Here is a 12,076-nt window from a genome sequence, read left to right as displayed (position 1 = left end):
AAATTTTCATATTCTGTCAACTTTATTGTTTTATTTGTTCGATTCAAGTTTTTAGAATACTAGAAGTTTGTTTACATTATCATTATATCTCACTTCAAACTTATTTTTAATAAAAATTTACAATATATTACACTTTTGTCTAAAACTACTAATTTATTTATAAAATATATTAATTACAACCTTCAAATTTGTTTATTATTGAAAATTTTAAAGTGAAAAAGAAATACATAATGCTCGAAATTGCTCGATGTTCTATCGAAAAATGCTCGATTCGATTTTGGCTCGTTTTGGTTTTCGCTCAGTTCAAATTTCAGCCGTTCGGTTCGGTTCGGTTGGAAACGAGCGAAGCAACGAGTAAGCCTTCGCTCGGTTCGGCTCGGCTCGTGAACAGCCCTAAGCGGGCCTTTGTCTAAGTTTTGGGCCATTTCAGCCTTGACCTATATTTGGGCAGGTATTTTGAATTCATTTTCAAGCTTTGAGGCTTTATTTGCTTGGTTTGGGCTCCCATCAACTCTGAGTAACAAGTATTTTTCTTTGGGCCTCAACAAGTTAATACTAGAATGAGCATGCTAAAAGTTAAGTTATAATTAGTTAATAGTAGTTAGGTATTTATTTTGGTTATAAAAGATACCTAAGTATAGTTAGTTGAATGAACTAGTTAGTCTATTAAGTTAGAAGAATTGCAGTTACTTGTATCTTATATACACAATTTATCGTTCCGTATTTTACGTTCTTGTAACTCATCTCAGATAGAGGAACACCTAAAACCTACCAACACTCTTGTCAGACATCTAGAATTCACTTTCTTTTGGTAAACTTACTAGTTTGAAAAAAAAATCCTCATAGTAGTTAACGTTACGAAGACTAAAAAGTTTGTATATGAACAATACCCAAGCAACATATTATATGGTTTCCATAGTATCGTTAATGACAAGCTTCAAAATCGCAACCACCTTACACAGTTACACTTGTTTAATTGTCGTAACGCCCATGGACGCCCCTCCCTCCCTCTCTCCTCCCCTTCCCTTTCACAAAACCCGTTCAAGGGCGTTCTTCCCCACACGCCTCTCCTACCCATCAACATCATCTTCTACTTTTCACATGAGCCGAAAAACGCTTCGAAATTGAGGTGTTTGATATGCTCTTAATATTAAATGAATTTAATAATGGATATGTATTATCTTGCTTTAAATTGTAGTATCTTATTAGCTCTATCTCTTTATGATTTCAATTTTATATTTGTTATCTTGCTTTTTGACCGCACTTGTCTCCAAATACCATTTTGTCAAATAGATTGTTCTTAGCTGTAACTTTAATACTTTATAATCCAAGGGCTAGTCAGCATATACATTACACTCTACACAGTACACTACTACTTTCATTCCACGCAAACTTAATTTCACTTAATTTCAACTAGTTTTTTACCCAGCGTGTTACATCGGGGCAGCTGTGCTCTGGTTATGCACCCGTCGCAAATTTAGTCAGTTTCGGTCACGCCTGTTACGATATCAGAACTAAAACATGATTCGCACATGCACATGGCAGTCAAGAAAAGTATACAACATCAACCTTTGAGCCACACACGCACATATATTTGTTTAGAGATAAACTGAATTACCTAAAACTCAAACTAATGGCTTTCAAAATTCCGTGGCTTCGATCAACAATATTTATCTCATGTATGCATAATTCATGTAAACATCGAATATCTTTCAACTATCATACATAAATCGATTATTTACTTATATGATGGTCGAACCCTAAACATGTATAAATTTAACAGTGTTTAAAACTACCCCCAAGTAAACCTTTTTAAGACGGGATGCCAACCATCCATATTAATCTTTACGCTCTAGGCCTAACTTGACCCAGAACATCGTCAAGAAGGAAATCCATCATTTTGAAAAACCCCCATCGAGTCAAGTTTTGAACCTAAGACCCTAAACCTTCTCACGCTATTGAACCAAATGACCAACCGCATGTAAAAAAACCTGTTAACCGAACCGACCCAAAATTCAAACCGAAACGATTTTAAACTGATTTCATAGAAACCCGTTTGTAACTCTCTCAAATGAAACCAGTTAACCGAACCGAAACCGTCCAAAAACCAATTGTTACCCAATCCTAAACCGACCGTAAACCAGTCAATAAACCGATGGTTTTAACTTTTGTTAACCTAAAGGTCCAAAACGAACCAGTTTCAATCCAAAGTTTGAAACTGGTTGATACACCTCTAGTATAAACATTAATCACTAAAAATACCAGCAAACAAGCAAAATAACCCAATAATAATGACAACAATTTACATATCATAAGATCCATCCACCAATCAAAAACCCCTTAATAATATTATTATTATTATTATACATACATACAAAGTGATCGTATAATAATAATAATAACCTCACCTTGCTCCAGTAGCAGTAGCAGTAGCAGCTGATTTCCTAATGGAAGCTATTCTCTGCAGCCTAATCTGCTCTCTGAACTTTGCTATAAACTCATCAGCTTTCTTATCCACATCTGGCCCACCACTATCACTACTACTTTCTTCTTCATTCTTCACATTATTAATATTAATATTATTATTATTATTATTATTATTATTATCACCACCACCACCTTCTTCTTCTTCTTCTTCTTCTTCTTCTTCTTCTTCTTTATTATCATCATCATCTGAATCTTCCATTAATTGCTTCCTCTGACTCCCTTTTCTCTCAATAAACCTTTCAATCTCTTTATCATGTGACAAATACTCATCCAATTCTGATTCTCTTCGTCTTGCTGACGTCTCACTTAGGGTTCTTATTGTGAAATCTGCCGATCTTCGAGGTCTACTTTCATATTCCTCCGGAACGCTTCGAGGGTTTCTTCTGAACTCGTGGTGGTTTAGGTTTACCGGCCGGTGACGTGGTGGCAGAGGTGGTGGTGGTGGTGGTGGCGGTGGCGGAGCAGGGGTTTTGGAGAAAGATGGTTTCTTGGTGAGTTTTCGTCGTCTGACGTCATCAATTGGTTGGGTTTCGGATAATAATGTTGGAATTGAATGATGAATTTGGGTTTCTGATGAAGGGTTTGGTGAAGATTTGGAAGATTGGTATTTAAAAGAAGGTGAATTGATGGAATTTGGTTCAGATGATTCATGCACGGAAGGTGTTTGATGAAAGTCCTCTTTCGGTTCGGTCACCATCCTCGCCGATCTCGATCGCCACGGGATCGGGGAGCGTAAAACGATGTTTTTGTCGGGTTCCGTTTCTTGATTCACTCGGGAAATGCGTCTCGAGTTTGACCTATTAAAATATTTCTGGTTCTGGTTCTGGTTTGAAAACGAATCAGAACCCGAACCAGAACCAGAAACACTCGTTTTCAAGCTTCGAACGGGTAAAACGAGGGGTGTTTCGGTCGAGGCATCCTCGTCGGACTCTTTAGCCACGACGACGATAGGTTCTCCTCGATAATATTGCGAATTCCACGTCTGGACCTTATCAGGTCCAGACGTGGGTCCAGTAGCCAGGTTGTCATGATCATCATCGAAAACCGATGAGACCTGAAGCAACCTGGCCACATAGGACTGCGTGTTTTCGGGCTTGAACAGGCCGTCTTCCTTTCGGGCTTCATCGTTTCGTTTACTAAAAAGCCCGTAAGATACCGCGATCCCCACGAAAACAAGTTGCAAAAACTCCCAACTTGTGGTGTTGATTGTTTTTTTGTTGATCAAATCTTGAGATGGGAATAATGGTAGGAGTATAATGAATATAGATACAAATATTGCTTTGTATAAAAATTGTGTGTAGAATTTGGTTGGGTTTGGTGGGAGTTGTGGGTTGTTTATGGTGGTTTCTTCCATTGATTGGATTGGATTGGATTGGATTGGATTGGATTGGATTGGATTGAATTGAATTGAATTGAATTGAATGAATATGTTGGTGATGAAAAAACAAGAACAAGAACAAATCTTGAAAGCTAAGGCAAATGGTAAAGATTAAAGATCTTGAAAGTAGGAGTTGGTTTGAAGCTATATATGCTTTACTTGCTTGCCTTTTGCTATATTTTCATATAATTTTTTTCCTTTTTTATATTCCCTCGTTTATATATATAAGATAAAAATCAACGGGTTGGTGCCCGATCGTCATTGGTTCATATAACGGCACAGCACCAGCTCGTACCACGTCATTCACTTTTTTTTTTCATTAAAATTTGTAATTTTGTTGTTATGACACTGTAGCGAACGTAGTTGAAATGGACCTAATTCCTGTCGAGATTGTTATTGGTCCATGTGACGTGCACCGGCTTATGCCATGCCATTCGGTTTTTCTTTGCTTTGAATTTGTAAATTTTTTTGGTTTTAGTTCCGGTACTCTATCGAACAAATCTGAAATCGACTAAATACGTTTCGACTTGCTGCTCCAACGACCGTGTTTTGCAGATCAAATAAACGTCGTTTTAGTTATGTTATGTTTTGTATTATGAGTTATACGAGTATCTTGGCCGTTTACTAACCGAAGCTCATCGATAGAAATCGAATTCGTGTCACTTTGGTCGTAAGTTGTATTTGATTTTTTAATATGTTACTTTATTATTATTATTATAAGCTTTATGGGTATCGCTACTATAATATGCGTTTATTCGATTTGTAAAACTCGAAGTATCCTGAGTGTTTACTAACTGTAGCTCTGGCATCGACCGATGCCAATCAAATTTGTGTTGCTTTGGTCATAAAGTGCAATTCATTTTTCTAATATATTACTTTTTTATTATTATTATAAGCTATACATGCATCGCTACTAATCTACGTTGACAGATTAAATTTTTCAATTTAGTGAAACAAACTTAACTCATACAATCTGTGCACCTTATTACCCCCCCCCCCCCCCCGGTCCACAGCATGACAAATACAAACCTAGTTTTTATATTTTTTTTCATTTACTTGTACATGTACTAGATGAATATTGGAGTAGTTTCATGAATTAGTGATGATACCAAATCCATCAAGTTAGATCGGTTGGTATATTATGGGGGTACTTTGGTAAATTAGATGCAAGGAGGTTGCTTGAATGTGTTGCTGATTCTTGTTTCGAGATGCCAACGCTAGCTTTTCTATTAAAAATAAAATAAATAAAAAGAAAAAGGGAAAAGAATGTTAGTGGGTATGCTTTTCTTCACTCTTGATATCATTCCTTTCCGTATTAAGGAGGTCATCACAACAAAACAAAATAATCACTTCTATTAAGACTAAATCTAAGTGTGTCTAATGCTTTGTCACAACTTAAATTCGAAGTTAAAATGATTTATTGTGGCATCATTATCTAGTGCTGGTTTCGTTTATTATTTATATGCGTCTCGTTAATCTTAAACAACTACCGTAACTGTACCAAGTTGTATTTTTGTATTCTTAAATAAAAAACTTTAGCTTGAACATATTAGATCATGGGTTGTGATCATGTGAAAGCTCTTTATGAAAAGTGTTAGATAAGCATTACATCATTTCCGCACAAACCCACGTATAGGAGGTGTGGTTTCACATTTCACACGAATCACACCTCTCGATCATTGTTGACTTTGATCATACGCTGTATTTTTCGTAGAAACCTTGATAGTCGACGTTGTCGTTGACAAGAATGAAGAGGCAACGCCGTGAAATCTAGTTAAAACCCATAATCGGAATATTTTGAATTGGAAGCTTATAAGACCTAGAAAAAATCGCAAGTGTATAAAACCCATAATCAAGTAATCAGGTTAACTCGATTCACGAATATAGAAATCGTTTACCAAGCCATATAAATAAAATTATGAATTATGAACACTATTATTCTTGAAAAGACACAAGTCTCTCAAATCAATGGAGCAAGAAAACGAATATAAGTATTTTTTCCAAAGCACAACTTTGTCAAAGAACAATTAGTCTCTCAAATGAAACCGGTTGGAACACTTGCAACTCTCATACTCCACTAAGGGTTTGTCTTGCTATTTGTTGGGACAAAACGAGTAAGAGAATCGTTGTTCTAGAATTGGATAAATGGGCCTAAGTTATTGAAATTTAAGATATATACAATTTAATTTAAAAGATGTGATTTTTAGGTTGCCATTCAAATCCTGCTAGAGACAAGATAATGAACGTGTTGAATATTTGGTTGGGTAGTTAAAAGGGAATCTTTCATTTGAATTCAATTCATGCATTTGAGAAATTTCTTTTGAATTGAATTGATAAGAGAAATTGATTATATGATTATATTTTAATGTCTATAAATCTATAATATATAATGGAAAAGGTTTAAATACAAAGGCTACTTATCTTACAAAGTCCTAAGGTGCGTAATTATGCATTAAGTAACGTAGTTACGTATGAATAAAAACTAATTATGCATGAAATAAATAGTTATGCATGAAGAAAGAAGAGTTACACGTGAAGAAAGTAACGCAACCTATATTTTTTTCAATTTATTTCTAATTATTATGTGATCATGTTTTTTTTAAATGAAATCAATGGTGAATGCGATAATGAGTCTTTATACAATAACATTTTCATATATATATATATATATATATATATATATAGAGAGAGAGAGAGAGAGAGAGAGAGAGATGCTAATGTAATTGTTCTTGAGCATCTTTACTAGCTTCTTGACCTTTGCATACCTTTCAAATTTGAACCAATTCTTAGCTTTTCACATTCTCACTTACTCCTATCAACCAATTCACATATTCCATTTGTCATATTATATCATCTTGAAACATTTTATTGTTAATCAAATACCTTTCACATACTATGTTTTTTCTTTTGGACAAAGGGAGTCGTCGCACCCCATGAAGAGGTACTAGAAAGAACAAACTCATCATTTAGAACTCTAGAAGTTCTTGTTGTAGGTATGAAGAGGTTGAGCTACTCGTTAAGTACTCTATACTGATCGTCTGGTTTGTTAAAAGTTTAAATAAAGTCGAGCTTAAACTTGTAAGGTATATTAAACAAATGAATGTGAGATAGAGATTCATACATCAAGGTTAAACAATATTATGTAAACATATATTTACATTTACATAATATAATATATGATTATGATTAAAACTTGATGATTTATATAATTATATTAGACTATATATATAACCTATAAATGTATTACGTACACAATAAATAATCATTAAATAATTAAATAATATTTAAGTAAAAGACATAGAGGTTAGAACGAGCCTAACTCGAGCTTGAGTTCTCTTACATTAAATGGGTCGAGCTCTAGCTTAGCTGAGTCCACTTGGCTTGTTTACATACTTAGTGCCTCTTTTCTTTTTTTTACTAGCAAAACATGAACAATTGCATCTTAGTTAGAGTTAATTGATAGGAATCTTCCTAAGTACGCACCCTAGCCGAAATCAAATTAATATCGAGTTTAACCTGCATAGTGCATGGGAGGTGCACTAGGAAGATCATTTTGAACTACACCTTGAAATTCATTCACCACGACTCCACGAGAAGTTGAGAGCACTATTGACACTCTTTTTCTTCCTTCTTTTAATTAGTAACATACCAAAAGACATTACATTGTGACTAAAATATTTCTCGTTTTTATACACACGTGTATCTGATACCAGCTGTCTTATTTAGCTACCCAATTGTACTTGTATACAATTGTTGTTTTGCACATGCTCATGACATTGATCATATAATGCATCCATCAATTGATGGCATGTGAAGCTGTAAATTTTATCCATGGTGAATATTATTTGCCTTTAAACTGCATATGCTCTCCATTTCTTTTCAGCTTTAATCATATGTGGTTTTAATTCTCATTTTTACCTTCCCTTTGTAAAACCATGAAGGGCACACACTTTTGAAGCATGTTACATATGTTCACTGATATTAGTGTCAACATATATAAGCATTCATCTATCAAATTGCCCGGTTTTTGTTCGTCATCAGATCTCTTCTTTACCCTAAAATTTCGAACAATTTACATATTTTCACTCGTATGTAACATATAAACAACATAATGATTTTCTTATATATTATTTTTACAACTTTACACCAAAATCATACACATACATACAAAAATTAGATGGCTACACAACTGAAGTACAAAATCATTTAGATATTAGTTGAAAATAGAAATATATAATTATTTACATAAATAAGTAGTTTTCTTCAAACTAAATATAATAAATTAATAATTAATCTATAATATATATATAAACGAAGACATAAAAATCCTACGTGTCGCGATGTGGTCGCTCCCCCTTTTTTTGGAGTCACCAGATTTGCTTGATTTTTAAATGGAGGTTTCTCATGCATTTGACCCGAATTCATGGGTATGGTCTTACCAAACCCAGATATTCCTTAAACGGGTTATAAAATCTTATTAAATTAAAAATTATTCTCACCAAATTATTTATGTAAAAATTCTATTAAATAAGATATAATAAAAAATAATATCTTATTTAGTTTAAAAAAGATATATACATTATTTAAATTAAAAAAACCAATTTGATTAAACCATAAGTATATTATTAACTTTCATAAATATTATTTATAATTAAAAAACCAATTTCATAGTAAAAAAAATAAACGGGTCTTGGGTCTCATCAAAACCATATAGCTTTTAAACCGGGTTATAACATCTCATTTATTTGTAAAACAATTTATCATCAAACCATAGATATATTATTAACTTTCATACAATATAAAAAGATAAAAACTCAAAAAATAAATAAATATTAAAAACAAATTATATAAAACAATCCCCGTAATACGGGGGATAAAAGCTAGTTATAATATAGAAAAAAAATCTCCACATCAAAGTTATATCTAACCCATACAATAAATGGGCATGTTTAGGTTATTCTAAAATAAAAATTAATAAAATTAACAAGTTAGCCCAATTAAAAACAAAATTAAAATATATTTTAAGCTTATCATGTCAACATATTTATGAATTATTTTACGTATTTACATTGTGTTTACAACTTAATTGTAACTTATTCCCGTTGCATCCCAACCCATTTAGATATACTGGTTAGCCGTGTTGATATCTTTTTCACTACACTCAACTTGTGACATTTTCCTACAAAGATATTTAGGTCTACAAAACAAACTGTAATAATCATCTATACATTTATGTCTCAATATATACATGTCATGTCACAAACCTCTTATCAGTATGTATACACATATATACACACAACATGTATACATATAATTGCATACATTAAAATTAAAATTTCAAGTTGAGCAACCATCAAACCGTTGATCATCAACAACGTTATAATACAAGGAAGATAATCTGTTATCAAACTTTGAGACAACTTTATGAACCGATAATCCACAATATCGCTTCCCGATCCTAGCGATGCATATGTCTATGATTTTCTTGAACATGTTGTCGCCTTTGATTAACGGTTGTTCAACAAACTCCGTCAACGCCATCCACTATACAAAAAAAATAAAATAAAATGAAATATTAGATATTTGATTATTGTGTTTGTTTGTGTAGATATTTAATGTGTACACAAAATCAACCCGGCCCGTTTTACCTTGGCTGCTTGAACTTCAAGATCATCGATATTGATCTCACTTGAAACAGGTCTCAGCATGCAGATGAAGAACAAATCCGACTTTTCAAAAGCCACATTGTGCGCGTGCCTAAAAGCTATAACTTCCAAGAATTCGGTATCAATCTGGAACAAGAATAAATATACCTTAAAATTATAGTTTTACAACAATAAATATACATTTTTATAAAACATTTATATTTTAGTTATAACTGTTATATCACGAATTCTTTTTTTTTTTTTGAACAGCCAAGAAATACTTTATCAATTTAACTTTGACATAAACATAAATTAAAAGATAAACATGTCAAATGGGTCAACACACAAACACGACCTGTTTAACTTATTTGCTTTTTACATATATTACCTTAAAATTACAACTTAACAACCAAAATTCAAATTTATATAAAATAAATATATTCTAATAATAAATATTATATCAATGTCTATTTTAGCCTGTGACATAAAAGTATAAAACACATTTTCTTAAATACTATAAATCATAAACGGGTCAAATGGGTCAACCCATGAACCCGTCTAGTTGACACGAACACAAACCATTTAGCTAAACGTGCTCACTGGTTAACCCGAAACTGACCCTAACCCGTTTATACTAAACCCAAACCCGTCAATTCGTATCGTGCCAAAAATTCACACCCTTAATATTGTGGTACATCTTTTTTTATTCATGGATTCTTACCCCGGTTTCCTCTTTCACTTCTCTTACAGCTCCGGTGAAAATCTCCTCTGACTAGTCAAACATCAAAACATAAAAGATTTCAAAAATGTCACATGGGTTGTCTTGAAATTGTAAAATTACTATTGTGTCCATCTAAAATTCTTAATAAGTAACACAGATACAGATATAGATAACAATGCACACCTCAAGAATGAAGCCTGTAGGTAACTTCCAAAGCCCGAAAAGCTCGGGTGCACAGTGTTTCTCTTGAACCACGAGAACCTGCACCCGACCTCTTAATTAAAAAAAAAACTTGTACAAATTCATAACATGTTAAACTACTATATGTATATATAGACTTACCTCGTTCTTGTCGTTCATAACGAACCCACCGACTCCCACTTGATGAGAAGCATTCGCGGGTAACATACACGGTTCATTAGGAATCCAATATGTCATCATAACATATCTTGTTTCCGCGTGATGGTACTTAAATCCTTCCTATAACAAATATACATTTCATAATAATAATAATAATAATAATAATAACAACAGAAGCTTTACCCTTACTGCTATAGGAACAAGATCACATTTTTCTACAGGCAACTTTAGCCAAATTCCCTTTTTACCCTGCAAATACATGAACAAACATATCGTAACCGCCTACGACAAAAGGGTATTTTGGGAACAAGTTTTTTCAACAAGAATGAACTATACCTCTTTTCTCCAAATTGAAGCAGAGGACCGAAGAAGCGAGGCAAAAACATTAGTCTCAAATGGTAATTTATCCAGATTCACAACAACACCACCATACTCATCATCAAACGCATCAAGAACTCACCTTTCAGTTAACAAACTCGGGTTTTTGCTTGAATGATCATACCTATATGAATAGCTTCCCACATCATATCTTTCTTGCCCAACAAAACCAATAGAATTACCTATAAAACATGAGAAATAAAGCTAATAATATTCACAATCTTTCAAAACATTAACATGTAACTTTTTTGAGCATTTGAAATAATGTCATATGCAATAAAGTGACTGATAAAACAAGCTGCACCGCAAATTGAGTGATTCAAAACATTAACATATATTTTTTTAGCATTTGAAATTATGTCATATACAATAAAGTGACAGGTAAACAGTCAACAAGCTTTACCTCATATTGAGTGATTCAAACATTAACATATATTTTTTTGAGCATTTAAAATTATGTCATACACAATAAAGTGACAGGTAAAGAGTCGACAATCTTTACCTCAAATTAAGTGATTCAAAACAATAACATATATTTTTTTGAGCATTTGAAATAATGTCACACACAATAAAATGACAGGTAAACAGAAAACAAGCTGCACCGCAAATTGATTGATTCAAAACATTAACATATATTTTTTTGAGCATTTGAAAAAATTCATATACAATAAAGTGACAGGTAAACAGAAAACAAGCTGCAACGTAAATTGATTTAAAGATTGAAGGAAAATGATACCTTTGTAAGAGCAAGTGAAGGGTGAGGCCTTAAAAGAACAAGCTTTGAAGTTGGAAGTAGCTAAAGACAACATCGAACCAATCGAATTCGACATAAAGATTGATTTTGCATAATATAATTTCAAATCCATGACTAGTTACTCCAATCTACACCACAAATCAAATCCTAAAGACAACTTATACCCGGGTTTGTATCAAAGAACATAATCTTTTAAAAATAAATAAGAATCTTGATGAAAACAAGGGGTATTCTTGGAAATTGTCAATTTCGGATGAAACTAAAAATGGTGTCCAGAAATGATGAAGTAACAGGAAACAGGGGTTATAAAATATAAGCAAGAAAGCTTATGAAGGTTTTGTATATTATTATTG

The 12,076-nt window shown here is 32.9% G+C and overlaps 1 protein-coding gene and 1 pseudogene across 2 annotated transcripts; both read right to left on the bottom strand.

The window, feature by feature from the left end:
- Nucleotides 1-2,329: 2,329 nt before the first annotated feature.
- On the bottom strand, nt 2,330-3,841 carry LOC143589248 (uncharacterized). The gene has a single exon (XM_077070073.1). It carries the CDS (start codon nt 3,839-3,841, stop codon nt 2,405-2,407), a length of 1,437 nt encoding a protein of 478 aa, XP_076926188.1. The 3' UTR covers nt 2,330-2,404.
- Nucleotides 3,842-9,069: 5,228 nt separating this feature from the next.
- On the bottom strand, nt 9,070-12,076 carry LOC143589232 (nudix hydrolase 8-like; annotated as a pseudogene). The gene is made up of 8 exons (XR_013145235.1): nt 11,706-12,076; nt 10,928-11,151; nt 10,775-10,840; nt 10,574-10,711; nt 10,415-10,492; nt 10,232-10,282; nt 9,514-9,657; nt 9,070-9,409 (listed from the first exon to the last, which is right to left on the bottom strand). The product of XR_013145235.1 is annotated as a nudix hydrolase 8-like (transcript).

Source organism: Bidens hawaiensis, unplaced genomic scaffold (genome assembly GCF_021521415.1).
Source record: "Bidens hawaiensis isolate Kalapana, Puna unplaced genomic scaffold, B.hawaiensis_p1.1 tig00037285_1, whole genome shotgun sequence".
NCBI classification, from domain to species: Eukaryota; Viridiplantae; Streptophyta; class Magnoliopsida; order Asterales; family Asteraceae; genus Bidens; species Bidens hawaiensis.
This window is presented reverse-complemented; position numbering and strand designations above follow the sequence as displayed.

What these genes read in the sequence shown, in the direction of transcription:
- LOC143589248 (XM_077070073.1), bottom strand. Translation starts at nt 3,841, where the DNA reads ATGGAAGAAACCACCATAAACAACCCACAACTCCCACCAAACCCAACC.